The 22,183-nt window shown below is 41.4% G+C and overlaps 1 protein-coding gene and 1 long non-coding RNA gene across 9 annotated transcripts in view; one reads left to right on the top strand and one right to left on the bottom strand.

Annotated features, from left to right (window-relative positions):
* Window positions 1-15,309, bottom strand: part of TRIQK (triple QxxK/R motif containing) — a 149,383-nt gene extending 134,074 nt beyond the window's left edge. Inside the window, exons 1-3 of one of the 8 annotated variants that reach the window (XR_006288436.1) lie at window positions 14,546-14,869; window positions 3,007-3,179; window positions 2,684-2,788 (exon numbers count right to left, since the gene is read on the bottom strand). Coding sequence is in view for 1 of the 8 variants with exons in the window: in XM_043539354.1 (XP_043395289.1) it covers window positions 3,938-3,980; window positions 10,689-10,754; window positions 14,546-14,641 (205 nt within the window). In the remaining 7 variants the exon portion in view is untranslated. Of the gene's footprint in view, window positions 1-858; window positions 879-2,683; window positions 2,789-3,006; window positions 3,180-3,937; window positions 3,981-10,688; window positions 10,755-14,545; window positions 14,870-15,177 lie in introns of those variants that run through there. The other 7 variants (XM_043539354.1, XR_006288439.1, XR_006288438.1 and 4 more) reach the window with 7 other exon arrangements.
* A 372-nt stretch (window positions 15,310-15,681) lies between these two features.
* On the top strand, window positions 15,682-19,448 carry LOC114018540. The gene is made up of 2 exons (XR_003563840.3): window positions 15,682-15,816; window positions 17,994-19,448. It is a non-coding gene; the product is annotated as an uncharacterized LOC114018540 (long non-coding RNA).
* The last annotated feature ends 2,735 nt before the right edge of the window (window positions 19,449-22,183 follow it).

Here is a 22,183-nt window from a genome sequence, read left to right as displayed (position 1 = left end):
CAGTTTTTTAATAGAGTTAAATTAGCCAAAGGAAGGAGACCATAATGATCCGTAAGTGCAGTGGGAAAACATTGCTAGTGACAAAAAAATCTAATACATTAAATAAGGACAACAGAAGGAAGGGCTAAAACAAACCTCATGGCCAACTAGAAGTCACAGCTGCCGTCACTATGGTGCATGATAACTCAGAACTTCCTGGCAGCAACAGAACTAGAACTCATATCCTATTGCTTTCAGACAGACACCTACCACTTTAGGCAAAGGAGAAACTCCATTATCTGTCAGTAATATTGTGCCTATGGCACACAATAGAGCAATTCTGATTTTACCTAATAGGAATGGCAAAAATACACAGCACCCTAACTCAATGTTCTATATTCCTTAGTTCATTTCAAAATCCACAACAAATGAAAAACAAATTAAGTATCTTCTTCAAAAAGAGTTTAAAATATTTTATTAGACACCGAATACTAAAGATAAGGATTAAAAATATAAAGATTGATTTTGTTCATGTGAGAAAAAATATTATTTTAATTAAAATACAGTTCTGGTAGGATTTAAATCAAGATGTTCACATCAGTCAAATTTGATAAAAAAGGGGACATCTGTACAAAAATAAATGGCTTGTTTCCACTCTCACTCAAGTCATTGCTCCAGGGGGAATTCTGCGCCACTGTGCTTATTCAGAATTCATGTCCCCCACAGAAAAATTACTGCTGATGGAGAAGGAAAGGAAAACTGCAAGAGCAGTCAGATGACCCTCCCCAGCCACATCGTTTCATGCACCTGGAGCAGCCAGCAGAGAGATAAATCACCGTGGAAAGAGGGGCTGGGGATGCCCCAGCTGGTAGCTCTTACCCGGGCTCAGTTGCTAGTCCCAGCTGGGATGGGGGTGGGGAAGGACAGGACTTCCTCTTCCCCTGCAAGGAACAGCCAGGGCCAGGTCAGACGCACTCCCAGAAATCTCCCCCAGCTACAGGAAGCTCTGCACACACACACCCTGCCGCTTCCTGCCCACATCGCTCCTCAGCCGCAGGGGGAGGGGTCACTGCACAGGGAGCTGCTCCCCCGTCCGCCCAACCCCTGTGCATCCGGACCCTCCCCAGACCCACTGGCCAAGCCCCAACAACCTGCATGCAGCCCCCCACCCCACCTAGCTGCTCCCCCCTGCATTCGGACCCCTGCCTCTCCACTCAGATAATCCCCCGCTGAGCCCTCGCAATTGAACCCCCAACTGGATGAGTCCCACCCCCCTGCACCCAGACCACCCTGATGAGCCTCCCACACCTGGACCCTCACCCCACCGAGCCCCAACCAGCTGCACCCAGACCCCCACTCCATCAAGGCCCACTCTCCCAACACCCAGACCCTCCCTGCCAAGCCCCATCCTCCCACACCTACATCTCCCCCCACCACTGAGCCCCAACGACCTTCACCTGGATCCTCCTGCAGAATCCCATTCCTCCTGAACCCAGAACCCCCACAGAGCCCCTGTGCATCCATTTAATAGCACCTGGGAGCTGCAACCCACATCAAGGCCTCATTAAGCTTTGGTTTTTCTGGCATTTACATATATCTTGATGTAAAGATGGACTGTCATCTGAACAAAAGTTTAAGATTCAAGACTGTGAAAATATTAATGCCTTCACTAGAAAATATAACCCATTTTTAGGTGTGGGGAAATAGCTACTCATGTAGTCCATGTAGAAAGGACATATCTGTTTCATGAGTAATAGTATATTATATATCATATCTATCTACCTATCCATATACGTATGTGTGTGTGTGTGTGTGTGTGTGTGTGTGTATAATGTTTTATTAATGTATTGATTGTAGCATATTAAAATGCCTTTTTCATAGTAATTCTTTAATATATCCAATAAAAATATGTTACTTCATGGCATTTGCATATAAGTAGTCATAGACTTTGGTTCCATGTGGAAGAAGGGAAGTCTACCTGGGTTTCTGTATCTCTTCTCACAAAGCCCCATAAAACATATGGAATCTGCAATCACACAAAGGAGGATTCTACCTCATCTGATTTATATGCATAAACATTTGAATTTGAGCTTACATGAATAAAGTTCCAGTGCTTGTTATTGTCAGACACATACCCCAGATCCAGCAAAGAACTTCAACGTGTGTTTAATTTAAGCATGTCAGTAGTCCCCCTGGAGTTAGTAGCATTACCCGAGTTAAGTTTGTATCTAAATGCTTTGCTGCATGTGGGCCTAAGTCTGATATGATAGAGAAAGCAACAGCAACGTTCTTTCTCTTACTGGGCTCTCAGTATATGGTCTGCTGGGGCTCTCAATACAAGCTGTCCTATATCTTAAAAAATCAGACTTCTGTTCAATGTAATATACTATATTCACTTAAAAATACTGAATGTCTGCAATCAAAAAAGAGTCTCTACCCTTCTGACACTAAAAGAAGAAAACCCTCTCAGGTAAACATACTGCAGAGGGTTTTAATGCCTCCCATTGTGTGGCAGTTAGCCTTGTCGATGTACAAACTACAAACAAAACACTTTTTATACCTGCTCTAGAGGGGCAATTATCTACTTGAATACAGATCAGAAGCATCTCTCAGAACTGGAAGATGGAAAGAATGCCAATGAATGAAGACAACATGGCTAACATATTAATATTACTCATTTTCAAGATCTTTATTTTAAATTTACCTTAAATTCTATAGTTTTCCATTAAAATATATAAAATCAGATAATATTATATACGGTTTTCATCATCACACAACACAAAAATGAAGAACTGGTTGGGGGTTCTCTCTGAAAGAAAAATTATATGATATATATGAGTACATGTGATATTTAATGCTAACTTTTTTTTTTTAAAATAATGTGACCTATTATATACGGTATGTGATATATATAAGCAGCATTAAAAGCAAACACAGAAGCTGTACCATGTTGATTGTGATTTGAGGGTAGATAAGGAGAGCAAAGGCATTTGTCACTCTTATACAACATGAAAATAAAGCATGCACCTTTTACTGTGCAAGTTGAAAGCTTCTTGAGTCAAGAGGAATGACTAGAATCAATTATTTCTTCTGCCTCAGTGATTCAAGATATCAACAGCAAACAGTCTGGAGTATGGTTGAATATAGGCACTTTCATTCCCTCTTTGATCCTTCACATCCGCGCCTTCACCTTTCATTTCCTTTGATGAACTAGGGAATCATTTAAATTAAAACTACCATGCTATAGGGTCGTACACCTCAAATTTCAAAATTAACTACATTCTTCTGAGCACTCTAGTTATAATAACTTAAGATTTTACAATTCATGTATTTAATAGAGAATTATGTTGTTTCACTGGTATCTCACTCCATGGTATCAAAAATGTTATTTTGCTCTGCTCAAGTATTAACTAAGGAGCAGCACACTCTCCCTACTCTGCTAAAAGCCAAGGATAACCCCGTCTTCTCCCCTTCCCCGGCTTAGGGAAGTGCAGCACGTTTCCCCTCTCCCTCCCAATTTTTCCCACGCTGGGGTCCCAACAGGTCAAAGTTCAGTTTGCTTGGGTGCAAACTTTAAAATGTTTGGATTTAAGTGTAAGCTTCATTCTGAATGTCCTGCATTTAGAATGTTTGATTTGGGGATAGTTACAATTTCCCTTTAACAAACTGATCCTGAATTACTGGTACGTATTCTCAATCTTCACTTCATTTTAAGGTAGCGATTGTCCGGGATAGTGGAAGTAGAAGTGAGAGTCTCAGTAACTGGACCTTCCCACCCTGGCAGCCCACCATAAACTGGAGGCTGGGAGACCTGGAGAAAATACCAAAATACATAAAGCCACCACCCAAAAGCTAGAAGTCAAACAAATTTGTTTCTTTGGTGAATCCTATCACCACAATATGATGCAATGTCACATCACCACCAAGGTCATAATGATCAATAAAACTGGTGACCAACCTTTCCTATTTTGATATTCTTTAACCTCTGTCTCACTTTGTACCTAGAAAAAAACGGGTAAAGGCTGAAAGCAAATTACAAATGACAGAAGCAAATAATATTTCAATACATGTGGAGATAAGTGTAACACTTCAGCAAAACAGAATTATTAGTTCCATTCTGAAAACTAGTCTTTGAAAGGATTTAAAAGGTAACCTTTCCAGCCTATGTTCAGAATGAATATTTTTCCCCTCTCTTTGAAACTACCATAACTCAATAAATATTAAATAAACTGATTTATGAATGAAAAAAAGTTTCATGCTCCTTTGTTGCGCCTCATGTTGTATTTGGTATTCAGGAAAGTGAATTAGCTTATACAAATATTTTAGTCAGAGTAAAAGAAATAATAAGTGCACGAATAGTTTTAATTTGGATTTTTTTAAAAAATACTGATTAAAAACACCATAACCTGTTAGGGTATGTCAATACAGCAACTAGGCAGAGTCCACCTCGCAGGATCCCAGAGCTCAGGCTCCAGCCCAAGCCCGGAAGTCTACTCAGCAATGAAACAACCCAAGCCCCAAGAGCTTGAGTAGGCTGGCACAGGCCAGCCACAAGTGTCTAGCTGCTGTGTAGACATACCCTTAATGTTCTCAAATGGAGATCAGAAGACAAAATGAACATACATATCCTAACCCAACATTCTTCTGTAAATTTTTCTTTAATTTTGGCTATGAAAAATGAAGTTGTAATTCTACTGAATTCTCCTCCCAGATGTAAAATTAAAACGTTCAGCTGATCTTAGGTCCTCCACTCAAAGCTCCAGTCATAATCCCAGAATAATTCAATTAAAGTTACATATCAAAATTGGACCAAATCCTTTGCATGGACCAATGGTCCACTGAAGATACAAATGCTGGTAACTAGCAGAAAAAGTAGCAACCTGCTTACTTTATAACAACAAAAGCCCTGGCCTCACTTTAGTGCTGCATGTTTTCACTATTTTGTGCTGCACAATTTCAACGTCATTTGCTCAAAACCAACAGCAGCAAAAGGTGGCATTCTGGAGGCTTTTTGCTTATATCCTGCATTGCAGCTGTGCATGCGCTTACTATCGGCCTATTGGTCTAGACATTGCTAAACTTTACCATTGTTAGTTTGAACTGTCATGCTAGGTATTTCTGATATTTTTGAATAGGTCAATAAGTGGGAGGTGCAGCATAGGAGTCACCTATCTTAGCTGTACACCCTCTGGGGACTGCCTCGTGCCATGGATCAGAGAGACAGGACTTCAAAGTTTTCGAGATGTAGCTAGAAAAATTTTAGCTAAATTTGGTATAACATGACTATCTCCTAACTGGATTAAGGTCTGTCTAACTCTGTTTTTAAAACCATGACCATGTATTACCTTCCCAGTTATATATATCCAACTTCCACCAACATTTTAGTCAATGCTATAATAATTAAAATATATTAGAATACTCTGTAGGCATAATAGCTGGGGTCATGACTAGGGTCCTACCAAATTCACAGTACATTTTGGTCAATTTCACGGTCATGGATTTAAAAAATCATAAATTTCATGATTTCAGCTATTTAAACCTGAAATGTCACATTATTGTAATTGTAGGAATCCTGACCCAAAAAGGAATTGTGGCGTGGTCACAAAGTTATTGTAGGCGGGGGTTGCGCTACTGCTACTCTTACTTCTGCGCTGCCGCTGGCGGCTGTGCTGCCTTCAGAGCTGGGCAGCTGGAGAGCAGCGGCTGCTGGCAGAACTGCCGCCAGCAGCAGTGCAGAAGTAAGGGTGGCATGGTATGGTATTGCTACCCTTACTTCTGTGCTGCTGACGGCAGGGCGCTGCCTTCAGAGCTTGGCACCTGGCCAACAGCTGCCACTCTCTGGCTGCCCAGCTCTGAAGACAGCACAGAATGGTGGCAATGCTGTGACCCCCCTAAAAGAAGCTTGCAACCCCCCTGCAACTCCCTTTTTGGTCAGGACCCTCAATTTGAGAAACTGTGAAATCTGTATAGTATAGGGTAAAAGCACACAAAATACCAGATTTCACGGGGGGAGACCAGATTTCACCATCTGTGACGCATTTTTCATGGCCGTGAAATTGGTAGGACCCTAGTCACAACCCAATACGCAGTTCTGTATTTGATTTCTGGACCTCAGACCAGTTAGGAATGGGAAAGTTGGGACATTTGTGAAAGCGAAACCTTCAGTCTCTACGATGCGAGCATTTAATGAGGTGCTATAGGGACAGGAAGATCTTTTCAGAAGCCATAGCCCAAAATAAAATAGTCCACTTTAACATCCTGGGTGCACGTCTCTAAACATTAGAAGTTAGCTCACACCTTTGGCTGGCGTCAAAAGGAGAACATGTGCTTCAATATTACCATAAGGTTTTATGAGAGGGGGAAAAATACAGTGTCCAAAATATATCCTTACAGTTTCTACATAAAACAAAGAATACCAGGGTATTCAATAATATAAATCTAGGCCAGCTTGCATCAGAGCAAATAAATGAACAGATAAAATACAATACCAATATTGCAGGAGAGTGAGTTTGTGTGTGTGTGGGGGGGGGGGGGGGGGTGAGAAAACCTGGATTTGTGCTGGAAATGGCCCATCTTGATTATCATACACATTGTAAGGAGAGTGATCACTTTAGATAAGCTATTACCAGCAGGAGAGTGGGGTGGGAGGAGGTATTTTTTCATGCTTTTTGTGTGTATATAATAAGATCTTCTACACTTTCCACAGCATGCATCCGCTGAAGTGAGCTGTAACTCACGAAAGCTTATGCTCAAATAAATTGGTTAGTCTCTAAGGTGCCACAAGTACTCCTTTTCTTTTTGCGAATACAGACTAACACGGCTGTTACTCTGAAACCTGTCAAAAATACCAATATGAGAAATCTAACAAAGGCTACTCTCTTCCTAGTACTATCATTTTGTTCCACTACTACTACACCCTATGTCCTATTACCCTGTAAGCAGGCTTGAAGAGCAGAGAAGAGCTATATCAATTTTGTGTAGGAGTTTAATTACAGTTGTTTCCATTTTATTGCAGGATTATGAGTGTGTAATGCTACCCCTCCACACTCACAAACACACACCCCTTTGCTGAGACCTTAGCTTTACTACTCTGATGGGCTTTCATACAGGCTGTGTTAATGAAAATTGATACAGTAACTCCTCACTTAACGTTGTAGTTAAGTTCCTGAAAAATGTGACTTTAAGCGAAATGATGTTAAGCGAATCCAATTTCCCCAGAAGAATTAATATAAATGGGGGGGTTAGGTTCCAGGGAAAATTGTTTTTTGCCAGACAAAAGGCATTATATACATTTTAAACAAGCAATTTAATACAGGTACTCTACTATAGTTGGGAGGTGCCCCCACCTTACCCCACACAGGCATAGCCTACTGGCACTGCAGGCAATGAGGCAGCCAAGGAGACTGAAGGTGCCGTAGGCTAGCAGAAGCTCCTTGCGCAGCAGTAGCAGCAGCTTCCCAAGCACAGGCACCAACTTTGCCAGGGGCTGGGGGTCTCAACCATCGGCCCACCCACTCCGCCACTTCCCCCAAGCCCCGACCCTTAACCCGCTTCCTCTCCTCCCCGCTCCACCTCCTCCCCCTTTACTCCGCATGCTGTGTCCTCGCTCTTTCCTCCTCCCTCCAGTCTCCTGAATGCCGCAAGACAGCTGATTGCCATGGGCAGGAGGTGGGGGGAACAGGGGGAAGGCTGTGCGCTGGATCTCGCTCCTCCCCCCAGCCTCCTGAATGCCGCAAGACAGCTGATTGCCACAGGCAGGAGGCGGGGGGAGCTGATCCGCAGGATCCGCTGGCGGGCGGGAGGCGCTGGTGGGAGGGCATAGGGGAGCTCATGCGGGGCTGCCAGCCGTGGACAAAGCAGGCAGCCAAACAACATTTTAGGGGAGCATTGCACAACTTTAAACGAGCATGTTCTGTAATGAAGCAGGGACGTAACATTGCAACAACGTTAAGCGAGAGAACATTAAGTGAGGAGTTACTGTACTAAGATACTACAGTGGAAATCTTTAAAATGAAACTTTGTCAGCTCAGAAACACAATGAAGGTGCTCAAGCTAAAAGTGGAAAAGCCTTCCAAAATTATTCTTTGCAAAGAAAACAGAAAAGAAACCAGAACACCAACAACTGACTTCCCAGAGAACACGACATCAAGTTCAAGGCCTTGGTCCTTTGTGTCAAGGTGTAAATGGGCTGGGCCAGGGATATCTTAAAGATCACCTCATACTCTGGGATCTCAACAACTATCAACAACTTTGTTCCTTGGCCACATTTCGCCAACATTGTCTATACAACATTTCGGATGGATTGAAAGGGGCAAGGCTTGTCAAGAAAACCAGAAAGGAGATTGCCACAGATGAGGCAAAATAAAATCAAAGCTTGTTAAGGATTTTGGCAGTAGGGACAGGAGGTAATGATTGACTTTTCACGTGTTATATGAAAATGAACAGCAGGATTTAGTGACAGAATTTATGTGGGTAATAGATTCAACACGACTAGGTGATTATAAAACTGAGAGACAGGGAGAATGATGGTATTATCAATGTAACAGGAGGAAAGAGGCATTCCACTGTTGCCAACTTTGAGTGCGAGTTTATCATGAAAAATCCAGGTGTTCGAGAGAGAGTCGGAGATGCAAATTTTATGAGAGGGTAAGTCAAAAGTGAAGAAGTAGACCTGTGAATTACCAACATATAGCAGGAGTTGAAGCTATACAATGACATGAGGTCTTCAGAGACAAAGCAGCTAGAACAGAGGACTGTGAGGAATTAAAAGAATGGGAGGAAGGAGGGGGAGGAAAGTCACTAGTCAGGTGCTCAGGGAATGGCTGAAGAGGTAAGATGCAAATGATAGTCTAATTTTTTTGAAAAACTGTGAAGCAAAGTAGTGAGCTCATTTGTACCAGTACGTCAATATACAGAATGTTCTTCTAGCTACCAACTATTTCATGGCAGTGATGGTGTCTGAGCTCTTGACAACAGACTGATAGATTTGCTGCAGACTGTGGATGCACTGAGCTCTTTCCTGTAGGAGTACAGAAACATACTGTTCCTTAGCCTTGAAAATTACTTAGGGAAATGGTGCAAATTCTATAAAGTCCTTCTATGGTCAAGACATAGAATTTAACAGTCTGTACAATACACATTTTCTGTGTACAGTAAGTGGCAGAATGCAAGTGCTCTGAATTCTTGACTATTATTTTATTCTGCATATATGGTTATGTTTTAGTACTCTACCCACATTTACATCATAATTTCCATGGATATATATAAACTCAGAGAAAGACAAACAGTTTCTCTTTACATGTAGAACTGGAAGAATTCATCCAACAGCTTTGCTTTGTAAATCATTTCAGGTCTATTCTATTAAAGCCATAAAGGATATTAGCAAGTGCACTAGGACCTTTTGTACGAAATTATTATGCTTTGTTACTTTAAGAGGCTACTAATATTATTTAATCTGATGGAATACGTAAAAAAAGCTACTTCCAATTTAAATTAAATTTTCATCTTTAACTAATAGCTACACGCTGATTTTCCAGATATTCCTATACCTATCTGGCCTGGTGGTTTTCTGCATTGCTTTCCTAATTAGATATCAGATCATCTTGTCCTATCTTTCTCAATAAATAGGTGACAAGTAAGTTAATTACAGTAGTCAGAGGGTGCAGTGTTCACTCTTCCCTCTGCAAATTACAGAAAGATCTGTTTATAATGTTCATAATAGTTACATTTGAATAGTATATGCAAAAAAACCCATATGAATACAACATTAAAACTGGGGGCCAGACCCTCAGATGGTGAAAATCTGAGTAGCTCTGTTGAAGTCACACCAATTCACACCAGCCAAGGATCTGACTCTCAGATTTTAATCAAACAAAAGTTGGAGAGTGCACATACACATTATAGCAGCAACTTCCATTACGCATTCACAGACAATGTAAGGAGACCTGCTATGCATGCGCCTCTACAGCATTAGAAAGAAACCACCAGCCTGGCAGCCTTCTCATCCGGTTCAATTGGGAACCACATGAACAGGCATAACAAGTTCATGGGGTAGAATATGGACATGCCAAGACCCTCAGGCCCCCTCCCAAGAGCAGCAACTGAAGGCAGACACAGTAAATCAGGGCCTTACAGCCAGCAAATTCTAAGCCTACCCTCCCAGAAGAGGCTTCACAGTTCACTGACTTTGTAATTCTCTCTACTCTGAATCTTGAGAGGTCTATTTTTCCCCTCAATTGCCATAGGCTCTTGACACCCTCTTCATTTCACCCCCTCTTAACTATGCAAACCTCCGCCTGCCCAACCTTACTCTCCCTGCTTATTATGTGTGTTACCCTCCTTCTCCTTCCCCTCACCCACTTCTTTTCCCATTCTATCTCCCTCTCTTTACTCACTCCCTGATTATGCCTCCCTCTTCTCTTCCCCATTTCAGTCCAACCGCAGCACCACAACCAAAACCCACTCTCTAGAAGGCAGGTCCTCACTTGGTGTAAGTCAGTATAGTTGAATAACTAGTCAAAATTCACATTTCCTAATTTTGTGAGTGCTTGACTTTACAACCTTAACATTCTTTTAATGCAGCCTTTTGGATGTAATTTCCTAAGTTTTTAAAGAAGCAAACTTCAAAAACAGAAATTCTATCAGGTAGCATCATATTCATACACACATGGATCATCAGCAGGGCTGGAACTTTTAGATCCAGTACGCACCTCTAACTCTTGAGACAGCGTAACGGACAAGAGTAGTAAATTGTCAGTCTCTATGTAGACCAGCCACTAGGGGGGATGAGAAACACACTTTGCAAGTGGGGTTCAAAGCATGGAGGCATTAGAGATTCTCATCACAACAGATTTAAGAATTTTTTTTTAACATGGGCAAAGCAGCATATTTTCCTCTAATTTTGTTCTCAGAAATGGCTCAACCTTATGTTGAAGTCTTACAAAAATAAATAAATAAATAAATAAATAATCAGCCTGAAGTAGACATCACACATGGAAAATTTCAGTCCAAACAGGTAAAGTTTAGCAAAGTTATAAGCAACTGAAAACAGGGTTTTGCCAATGGAAAGAGTCAGGCAACCTTAATGACAGGTGGCAGTAGCAATTCAACCTATAATGAATTTAATGTTAAAGTTGAGATTTCAAAAGTCAGAAAATTAAATATGCCTGTTGGGCATACTGGGCATATGATTTCCAATTTCTGTCATACATATTGCAAGAAAGAAACAATGCTGTTTTCTAAGTAGGTACCATTGTTACATAGTCACCTCTCAGAGTAGAGCTGCACTTTAAGGTGAGACTTGAACAGAGCCGTAGATATGTGGTATACTGAACACAGAAATGCAGCAGCGGTTTAAAAACAAACAGCATTTAAAACAGGAAGTGAAGAATAACAAAATCACTTGAAATTGTAGTGGAGACAGAGTGAAGTCAATAGGACTAATCAATACAGGAAGTTAACTATGAAAAGCAATTATCATGGGCCCAGTTATCTTTTTTTCCTTATTTATACCAAATAGCACAACCCGAGATAAAATAATGATTGAAACTTGGAAATATTTTACACTTTCCATCTGATCAGTATTCCCACTATATTAAAAATTGAACTAACAGAGCAATGTTTGTATAATTCAGAATGTAAAAGGTTTCTTTTAAATAGATTCCAATGGAATTACACCAGGATTTTGCCCATTAGTTAGAAGACACTAACCCACAGACAGCACTCCCTACAGCAGATAACAAATTGGCCTATATGAATAACTATGTCTTCCTTGTTTAAGATATTGTCCTTTCTGGTCTACCTTATGGACCTCCTCTTCGCACTGCCATTCTCTATATTTATCTAGCATCCACCTTTAATCTGTCCCTTCTCTCAAACTTTTCACTTCTGGTGCAAGAACTTTCTCTGATGTAGCTTCTGCCATCTGGAACAATCTTACTGTATCTATTCAATTTGCCAGCTCTTCATCTATTTTCTAATTTAATGTTATCACTTCTTTTCCGACTATGCGTCCTTATTCCTCTTTACCTCTTTTATTGGACTTAGACACTGCATGGTGATGAATTAATAATACTATCACTGTTCTATGTTTGAGATTGCAAGCACAATACAGCAGGGATCACGTCTTCTTTGTTTTGTATAGCACCAAGCACAGTTTTGACACTCAAATAAATAATAATTTATTCACATACTGTTCTGCATTTAGCTCTGCAAAGTGTCCTGGGATATATAAGCTATACAAAATAAAGTTGCATAGTACAACTGGAATAGATGGTTAGCTAGGTGAAATCAAGCAAAATAATACTGAAGTTGATTGCTAAACCTATTGCTTAAGGAAATCCAGAAGAAATGTAAAACAAAGAAATTAGCATCCTCCATTTTAAGAACGCCTGGGGTAAATGTTTAGTCAATCCTCTGAATTATAGTGGTAGGGCTACCCGCAGCTAGTGTAACAAAAGCACCTGGGGTGCCATGACATTTTCTCATGACCTGCAAACATAATTCAAACTGAAAGAGTAAAAATGTATCTCTAATCATAGGCAGTTGCAGACAATTTTAGGATACGAAGGCTGCATTCATGTGTGTCCTTCCTAAGAAAACACATGCTAGGGCTTTTTCTTCTTCTTTCAGCCTTTGCCACAGACCACCTAGGTTTGTCATTACATGAAACAAAGTTCCTTTATGAATGGCAAATGACATTTAATTTCATTCCTTAGACTGGGTTTCTGTCTCATCTTCAGCATTAGAAAAATAACTACTCACTCATTCACATGTAAAAGAATATTTCAACACCAAAACTGCATATTAAAGAGCAATAACATGAACTGTGTTTCTTCATCTTCTCTACCAACATTACCATGCTGTTTATACAGTTAGTGCATAATACTGCAATGATATATGAGATCATCAGTATGGTGATGTGAAAATAGTTTCAGTGTCTGTGATTGATAAAGTGTGGAGGTATTAAAACATTAAAAAAGTTAATCTTTGTAATAATCTCCTGAAAAGTTTTTTATATTAATTTAAAGCATTGATCATTTTAATATTTAATCATTGCAGACTTCATTTGAAATGAAGGTATCCATAGCACTAAAAAGCACTTTTTATTTTAAAAAATGATCGGTCGTGTATCCTTCATATAATTCTCTTCATTTTTTTTATTTAGTAAAAATAGGGAACCAGTTAGCAAATGAAACATTATTTACAAGAGAATACCCAAAACATTTTCAGACAGGGATTGTGCCAGAACATATACATTTCTGTAGTTTCACAGCAGAAAACACAATCTTGTTTCTCAGAAGTACATATGTACTGTGGTTTATGTACGTTGGTTTTTGTTGTTGTGTTGGTTGCTGGAGGATTTTGGGGGGCAAGGGAAGTAGAGACAGCCAGCGTGGGTGAGACCTACACTATTTGCACGCCACTTTCTTTATATGACTCATTCAGATATTTTATCTGTGATAGAATAGGGAACCAGGGCTGTCCACTATGGTAGTCGCCATTATAATCAGACTTTCCCTAGAAATACTCTTTGAAACATTCACCATCCTAACTTCAAGGATAGTTCATAAAGGCACTGCAAGATATCCTATTATAAAAAGCGTATTCTCTGTAATTAGGAACTTCTGTTGCACAGTAAAATATTTTTGAGTGGTTAATATGAAAAGATATCCCAGACAAACAACCAAAAAACTTCCTAATTCCTTTTCTGGGGAAGAGGGAAGATTTTAACCACAATTCAGTGTAAACTGGGGGGGGGGCGGGGGGGGGTGTCAACAATTACTTTGGATCAACAATTACTTTGATTCACTCTTTCTCCTCCATATCACAAAGCTAACAATCTGGCATGTTGTGCTTGAGAAGCTCCAGAATGAAAGACGAAGAGCTTCAGTTCAGAATATAAATAATTTGTCAGAGGAGTATTTGGGAATTTGCATGATGCATGCCCCAATCCTAGCTCAAGTTAATGTTATTAGTCCCTTATTTTCAATAAGCACTAAACTCACTCAGGATTCTGTATAAAGATATATATCTGGCTTCAAGTTACAATTTGCCACCATCAGTTTTGCAACCAGAGCTGTGGAGCAGCTAAAAAACAATAAATTAAACGTGATAAATGAATTCATGATTTGACACCTGGGCTGCTCCCATCACAAGCAGTTCATGGATAGTAGTATTTAATATTGAACTCCATGAAAATAAACAAACTTACTTTCACTGGGAGATATATTACCAGGTTCAGTAGTATTCTCCATTTAAATAAAAACAATCTGTCTCAAAGCACTATATCCTTAAAGCACTTTAAATTTTTGAAGTTTTCTGTTTTCAGCAACGAAATAGTCATTTAAGACTATTTAAAGTCTAATTTTGAGTGGCCTTGTTTCGACTGAGCAGGCTCACATTAATAAATCAAAATGCTAAGAGAATTCACTATTTGGTAAGGAACAAGGATAGAGGGGAACAATGGCCATTTCCCAGAAATGCAGAATAACTCCCAGCAGAATGATCAGTTGCCAAAGCGAGCCTTGTTCTTCATCTTCCTTGTGTTCATGTTTAAAATACTGACCTGGGGCGGTGTTATATCTCTGAGAGCTCCACGTAGGCACAAACCACGTCCTCCTAGGAGGGTAAATTGGGCTGATTCGAGATCAAACGCAATCATGCCAACCCCAGCGTCTGCCAAGGAGCGTCTTTTGGGAACAAACCCCTCCTGCCCCCGTAGGGCCTAGTACGTTTTGGGGAAGTGAAGTGACTCCTCAAAGGGGCTCGTTGGCAGAGAGGCAGCTAATTCGCTGTAAGCACCAGCCACTGCTGCAGCCCTCAAAGGCCCCCGTCGCCAGCTCCAGAGCCCGGCGGGGAGGAGCCGGGACCAGCAGGGACGGCTCCGCACAGGGCACTGCCCACACCTGCTGCCTCCAGCGCTGAGCCGCCCTGCCTGCCCCGGGCCCCGGCCGGAGGGAGTTACGGTGAAGGCGGGGTGCGAGTGTACAGGGACAGGCCTCGGGGCTAGGGTGACACAAGTGCAGGGCTTGGGCTCGCCGCACCCCCGAGGCAGCCTAGCCCCGATCCGTTCCGGGCACTCCACGCACCACCCCCTAACTGGCACCATTTCGCCCAGGGCCTCTCCCGCCCGCAACCAAAATGGCCGCCCCGAGCAGGGAGCCGGGGAACGTCACTTCGCCTAGATTGGCAGCGCACCTGGACCAATTGCGGAGACGAGAGTTCTGCTCGACCAATGAAGAGAAGGCAAAGGTGGAGAGGGCGGGCCACCGAGGGCGCGGGCCACGCCCGTGCGATGCTCCGCTAACGGCGGCAGCACTCGCTGGTCCGAGACCACCAGGTGAGGCGACAGCGCTGGGGGAAGCGCAGTGACTGCGGCTGGGCCGGAGCGCTCCCCCCCCCCGCCCCAACAACGTCAGCAGCGGCTCGGTACCTCCTGGGCTGAGCGGGCGAGCTCCGCCTCCTCCTGCCGTCGCTGGGCGGGCTTCTCGGGCCAGGGCCTCCCGCGCCGCTCCCACCCAGCCACGGGAACAGCCTCCCCCTGCCGCCGCGGGCGACCCCAGCCGCCCCGCCCCACCCCGGCCTGGGCGGGCAGCCTGGCGGTGGCGGGCTCCAGGATCCCCGGCCCAGCCGCAGAGCTAGGCGGGAACTGCGGGCTCCTGGGTCCCGTTGGGGAACCCAGCCCCCCTGTCCGGCCTCTCGGGGCCCTCCCGTTGAACACGCGCCTCCAGGGCAGGAGCGGGCTCCCCACCAAGGGGGCAGCAGCTGCGCTCGCACGCTTCGCAGGTGCCTGTTCCGAGCCCTGTGGAACACGTGGCCTCTTCGTGAATTAGATGGGTCAGTGCTTTGTACTTTATTCTAGGAATCTGTCACAGTTACGCCTGTTACTGTTTTGTTTTGTTTTTATTATTGGCATAGTGCCAATAATGCTAGGTCTTTTTCAAATGTATTTGTTTTGTTTTGACATAAAACAATAAAGAGCACCCACACTCAGGCTCTGAGCACCCCACCAGTTATTTAAAATTACAAAACCAAATACACAGTTCAGTCAATTCATAATCCAGTGCTACCACTCCCGTACATGAACCTCTACTTCAGTCTCCTGCACACAGAAAATCTCCTGCACACAGAAAATCAAGGTTTTAAAACTCAGAGATTCTAAGACCAGAAGGAACCATTGTGATTATCTAGTCTGCCCTCCTGTATTGCACAAACCATAGAATTTCCCCTCGTAAATCCTGCAGCAAGTTCAGTAACTTGTGGTTGAATTAGAATGTATCTTTTTTTAGAAGGACATTCAATCTTGATTTTAAGTGATGCTGATTTATTTACCTCTGTGGAGACCACTATATGCCTTTTCTGTTTACAATTCCCATGCCAACAATAACTGGCTTCTTTGAACATAGGTAGCTCACTTAATATGCTGTTAAGTTTCTTTTACACTTTACTGTCTATGTTCAATGTAGCTTAATTACATCTTTTATTCTGGGAAGGTCTATGTACTGTACAGGAGGTCAGAGTAGATGATCACAGTGGTTCCCTTTTGACCTTAGAATCTATGAATCTGCTGCTGGCACTATGAATAAATTTCATAACTTCTGTATATTTAAAATTTCCACTACAATATTTCATTAACTTATTTTTCATTTAATATCCTTAATTGATAAGAAGCCACGAGTGCACATTTAAACTGAAAATATTTGAATATTTGAGATTCAGTTAAACCCAGAGAATGTTTGTGCAATTGCACATCCAAATACAGTATGTATGTACAGTACATGGGATCATATTCACATATACTATATGGTTACTTGATTTTGTAAGCACTGAAACAATCAGTAGAAAATAAGCACATATGAGCATCTGAACCCAGGCACCTTGTTACACGGTTCTGAGTGATCTGAAATAGTGCTGAATACAGTTTGTCCGTGTCTGAACATGCAGCTAAATTGTGTTCAGCGTATTGGTGATGCCCATTTTCACCAGTGGATCATTTTTTCCAAATGTAGACAAATTTTGTGTGTTCCCAGCAGCTTCAAAATAAAGATTTGCTTTTAATGTTATACCAATAAAATAAAAACCAGCAGGATCTTATTAAAGGGAAAAAGGCAAAATACCACATTTATTGTGAATACAGAAAGAATCATAGTAAGCAGTTAGTTATAGCTATAACATTCCATTCAATCTCATATTTATTCACACATTCATTCATACAAACACACACACACAGGTTCTGCAAGGTTGTTATCATAGTTACCAGCCTTAGAGTTGCTCATGCCAAGCCACTGGTCAGGTGGCCTGGACATGAGGAGGGAGCAGGGCCTTGTCAGATGCTCATCTGATGCTCCTGGAAGTTGGTTTGCAGAATCAGACCCCAAAGTTCTCACTTTTTAGAGTCTATTTTTATAGGAATTTCTTCCTATGCCAGTCTATGGGAATTGCTTCATCATGCTGTTGCTGAATCAATCAGCAGATAGCACATTCCTGATGGCTCCGTGCTGCTAGATGTTATCTTGTTCTTTGGTTCTCCCATTCTTGAGGCTGTTGGGTGGATTCCAGTCTGCCCTCTGGGGGTCCTCTGGTTATTTCCACTTGACGCCTTCTTCAGCCAATGGACACTGGATTCTTAGGCTGGCACCTCCCTGATCATTCAGTTATTATCCACACCAAGCATCCATCCACATACATCCTCTATCTCTATTTTAATCACAATTGTTAATACAACGAAAGGGCGGGGAGTCTTTGGGTGCTGTTTCTGTTGTTAGAGTATTGCTTTGAGTCTCTCTCTCTGTGAATTGCTTTGAGAACAGACTTTGTCTTAGAATGTACTAACACAATTAGCAGCTTGCAAGTTTCACACATAGAGGGAGAGAAACAGTACCAAAAACCAAGAGACCTCTTAATTAGTAATACCCTGGAATTTAAAATATGGTGAATCAAACTCATTTGTGATTTTAATACAGAACTTCTTTAATATGATCCAACATAATCTTAGATAATTTTTTCACTTCCAGGTCTGAGAGACACAGACAAGGTTTTCATCTCAAGGCCAAAAGACATCTGTGTCATGTCTTCATTGGAAGGGACTTACATTACCCATTGACAATTTTTTCACGATCTTCAACTTCTCTTTCCTTATACAGGCCCATGTCCTTCTAAGGAAACTGGCTGTTTCTATTGTCCAGGTTTGTTCTCCTGTGAAACAGGCACCTAAAATAGTAAAAGGTTTAGAAGTGTAGTTTAAGATTTTCGGATGAGAACAGTAGCATTGGGTAGTTTCCTGTATTTTGTGGAATGCCAAGCAGGCTGGTGGGAATGTGTGTGTCCAGGGGCAACTGAAGTCCAAATTCTGTCTCTTGACACTTCACAGATACCATTTCTGAAAAAGTATCCCACACTGATACCACATCAATACTAAAAAGAAAAGGAGTACTTGTGGCACCTTAGAGACTAACAAATTTATTAGTCTATGAAAGGGCAAGAAGTATTGTCATTTGAGTTTCACACTATACATCAGTTTGATGCCATACCCATTAAGTATGTGGATGTACCAGAAATAGCTTTTAAATTTGCAGATTTGTTACTGAAGAAATCCATAATTTGTACTTCATCTCAGTAAATTGTCATAGGTCAAATCTGTTTTAAAACAGACATCTACAGTCCTGATTAGGAATAAGATAAAGTACCTGTAGGTTGATACTTTTTAATTAAAAATACATGTTATCCTAACTCCCTAACAGTATAATTACCATCTCTATTTAAATCCTTGTGCTTTTTTACTTTTGTTTCTAAAGCTGGGTTGGCAGTGGGGGAATTTTTTAGTGATGATGAAAAATTCTATATTGATAGGCCTAGAAACTGAAATCCTACATGAATGGAACATCTACACTCTAGACAATTACAGAACAAGTTTCTCTACCCCACCCCAATCCACCAATGTTTCTCACTCCTGATCTAGAGGGTAAAGGTAATTCTGACTCCATGCCCTTTCATTTCCTATCCTCTGCTCAGAGTCCCAACAGGGTGTCAGTCGTGATAGATGATGGTTTTGTGACATGAACACCTGTCTGTTGGGAGCTGTACAGGGACCAACTCATTTCACGGAAGCCACTGAAGAGCCATCAGATGGTAATGACTTTCAGTCCCTGTTGACCTGGGCCAATTTGAATCAGTGATCTAGGGGTGAAAGGCTCCATATTCCATTACCAGTTTTCTGAGCCATCAAGTCTACTCCATTCTGCCCCTACTAGTTCTGTACAGATATATTTGATAGCATTTTTCTAAATGCTATCATCCATACAGACACCTGCCATCATTTGTTGATACAGTCAATCAATACTACATTAAATGTTACTTTTCAGTTTACCCTTAATTGTCTAAAGTATGTGTGGAATTTCATTATTTATATTACTCTGCCATTAAATTATGCATTCCAGATTAAAAGAATAAAAGGCTTGTTTACATTATTATTATTGCTCTGGCATCAACTTTTGGATTTCTGTGTAAAGAAATTAATTTCCTTTCGGAGGGGGAGAAATGGGGAATGACAAGCACTAGCTCCTGCTGCCTCTGGGACATAATTATGCTCGCAAACACAAAAATGGAAAAATCATAACCTCAACACAGTTGAGACTCTTGAAAGTTTCATCTCAGCATGAAGCTATGTTTTAATTATTATTTTTGTCTGCATTGTTCAGCTTGTCAGTGCACCAACTAGAATAAGTTCTTATCCTAGTTAATTCTTCATGAGGCTTATGTCACTGGAAGATGCTTTTAATTTATTTTCTCCCCTCCCCCGACATTGAATCCAACACTGACAAAAAGGTTATCTGTAAACATTAAACAAAGGGTCTTACTGCTTTAAACTCCCCTTGACTTCAATTGACTTTGGCTAGGGGGAAGAAGTATGCTGTGGATGCATGTTTGGTAGAATTTACAAATTAAACTTTCGGTGTTTTAATGTATTAAGTTTTCTGTATGGTAGAGAAGTTTTGTTTATACCCACTGAGTTTAGACTCTACCTCTAGTCAGTTATTAGAGAGCTGTATATATATTTACTGATTCTCCCCCTAAGATTTAATGATGTCAAAATCTCTGAAGTATTATGTGATACTTTTCCTCCAATGCAATCTTTGGAATTCTAAGGCTCTTTCTACAAGAACTTATATAATTATTACACCGAAATGATATCATGGTGTATGATGTATGACAGGATTATACCTGCTGCATTTACAGTAAAAGCTTTGTTATCCAGCTTGTTGGGGGAATGGGAGGTGCCGGTTAGTCAAAAATTCCGGTTAACTAAGAGTTATACTTACTAATGGAACGATGGAGTTTGGGTACAGGAGGGGGCTCAGGGCTGGGGTGCAGGAGCGGGTGTGGGATGCAGGCTCTGGGAGGGATTTTGGGTGCAGGAGGGGGCAGGGGATTGGGGGGGCAGGAGGAGTTTCAGGGTGCCTGATCCCAGCAGCACTCACCTCAGGTGGCTCCCCATAAGCAGCGACCTGTCCCCTGCTGCTCCTAGGTGGAAGCGTGGTCAGGTGACTCTCTGTGCTGCCTCTGCCTGCAGGCGCCGCCCCTGCAGCTCCCATTGGTAGCGGTTCCCCGCCAATGGGAGCTGCAGAGCCAGCAGGCAGGGCAGGGGCAGTGCACAGAGCTCCAGTGGCCATTCCTCCACCTAGGAGCAGCAGGGATATGTCGCTGCTTCCACGAAGCCACACAGAGCAAGTTAGGGAGCCTGCTGGCCTCAGGCCAACTGGACTTTTAATGGATATCAGAAATGCTTGTTTCTAGAGCTTTCCGGTTGGTAAAATGCCAGATAACACAGCTTTTACTGTACTTAGATAATGCCTTGATGTATGACATATTTGGAAAAACTGAAATTATTTTCCATGTGGTAACTTGTGTTAATATTTCAAAAGCAATTAAATATAAGAGAAAAAAATAAAACTTACAAGATTTGTCATTTAATATGAGCTCAGTTTGAGTTATTGTTTCAAAAACCTGGTTGCTAAGTGGCAACGTAAGTTACCTATTACACTTAAAAAAAACAAGGTTGAAATCCTAGTTCCACTGAAGTCAACGGAAGTTTTGCCACAGATTTCTTTGGGTCCAGGATTTCACCCCAGGTACTAAAAAGCAAGAAAATAAATAAGTCTGGATATCATGCCCACCTTTATCTAACTTTGGGTTTCTGTAGCTCTCTTCAACTTACTAACACATTTTCATCAAATATAAATATTTAGTCACAGTATAATTGTAGCTCAGACCCGTTGAGTATTATGTACTATTGTTAACTTTATTTCTGTATCAAAACATTTTCTTTTAATAGATACTCGTAAAAGGAAATATCAGTTATATATACACACACAGATAAAAACTGTTAAAAGAATACTAGTAAGGTTGCAAAGTCAAGTACTGAAATACTAGAAAATTCCAGATTTAAGATTGCATGTGCAACCTTAAGTCAGTCCCCTGTGTATATGCATTATGATAGTCATTAATCACATGCTATTTTTTCCACAGGACCACCTCCTCATTCAGTACACAGGATAGCTCATTAAATGAGTATTCAATATTTTGTTTTATTTTTGTTTTTCAGTGTGTTGGCCCCATGCCTTATTTACTGCATACTGTTGAAACCCAGCTCTGAAAACCAAGTAATATACTCATCATCTTTTCCATGGCACTCATCATTAGTCTCTGAATGCTTCACAAACATAAATATGTCTTAATAACCTGAGGCGAGGGACTGGGAGCTGAGGCATAGAATAAAGTCAAAAGTTTCCACTAATTTTGCATGCCCAATTTGAGATGCCTAGGACCTGATTTTTCAGAGTATTGAGTGTTATACAGCCCTTTTTGTTTAAAGCACAGCTCTCATTGACTTCAGTTGCAGCTGTCAGTACTCAGCACTTTTGCAAGTCAGATTCCAGGGTATCAAGGTGGACACCCAAAAAATGAGGAACACGCAATTAGTGACCTATGAAAAGTTTGTTTTAATTGACTTGCGTAGTATCACACAGGAACTCTGTGGCAGAGGTTGGGATAGAATCTAATTATCCAGGTCAACATTCAACTGCCTTAACCATGAGACTGTCCTATCTCTTCTTGCAGTCTCCTGGCTCATTCACTACCCACCTTCCAACTTCTGCAACAAATAAGGCCGGGGTTCTACAGATAACAGCCCCCTTTATTACACAAC

This window comes from Chelonia mydas, chromosome 2 (assembly GCF_015237465.2).
Source record: "Chelonia mydas isolate rCheMyd1 chromosome 2, rCheMyd1.pri.v2, whole genome shotgun sequence".
NCBI classification, from domain to species: Eukaryota; Metazoa; Chordata; order Testudines; family Cheloniidae; genus Chelonia; species Chelonia mydas.
The sequence above is the reverse complement of the archived record's forward strand: the minus strand, read 5'-3'. Positions and strand labels throughout refer to the sequence as shown.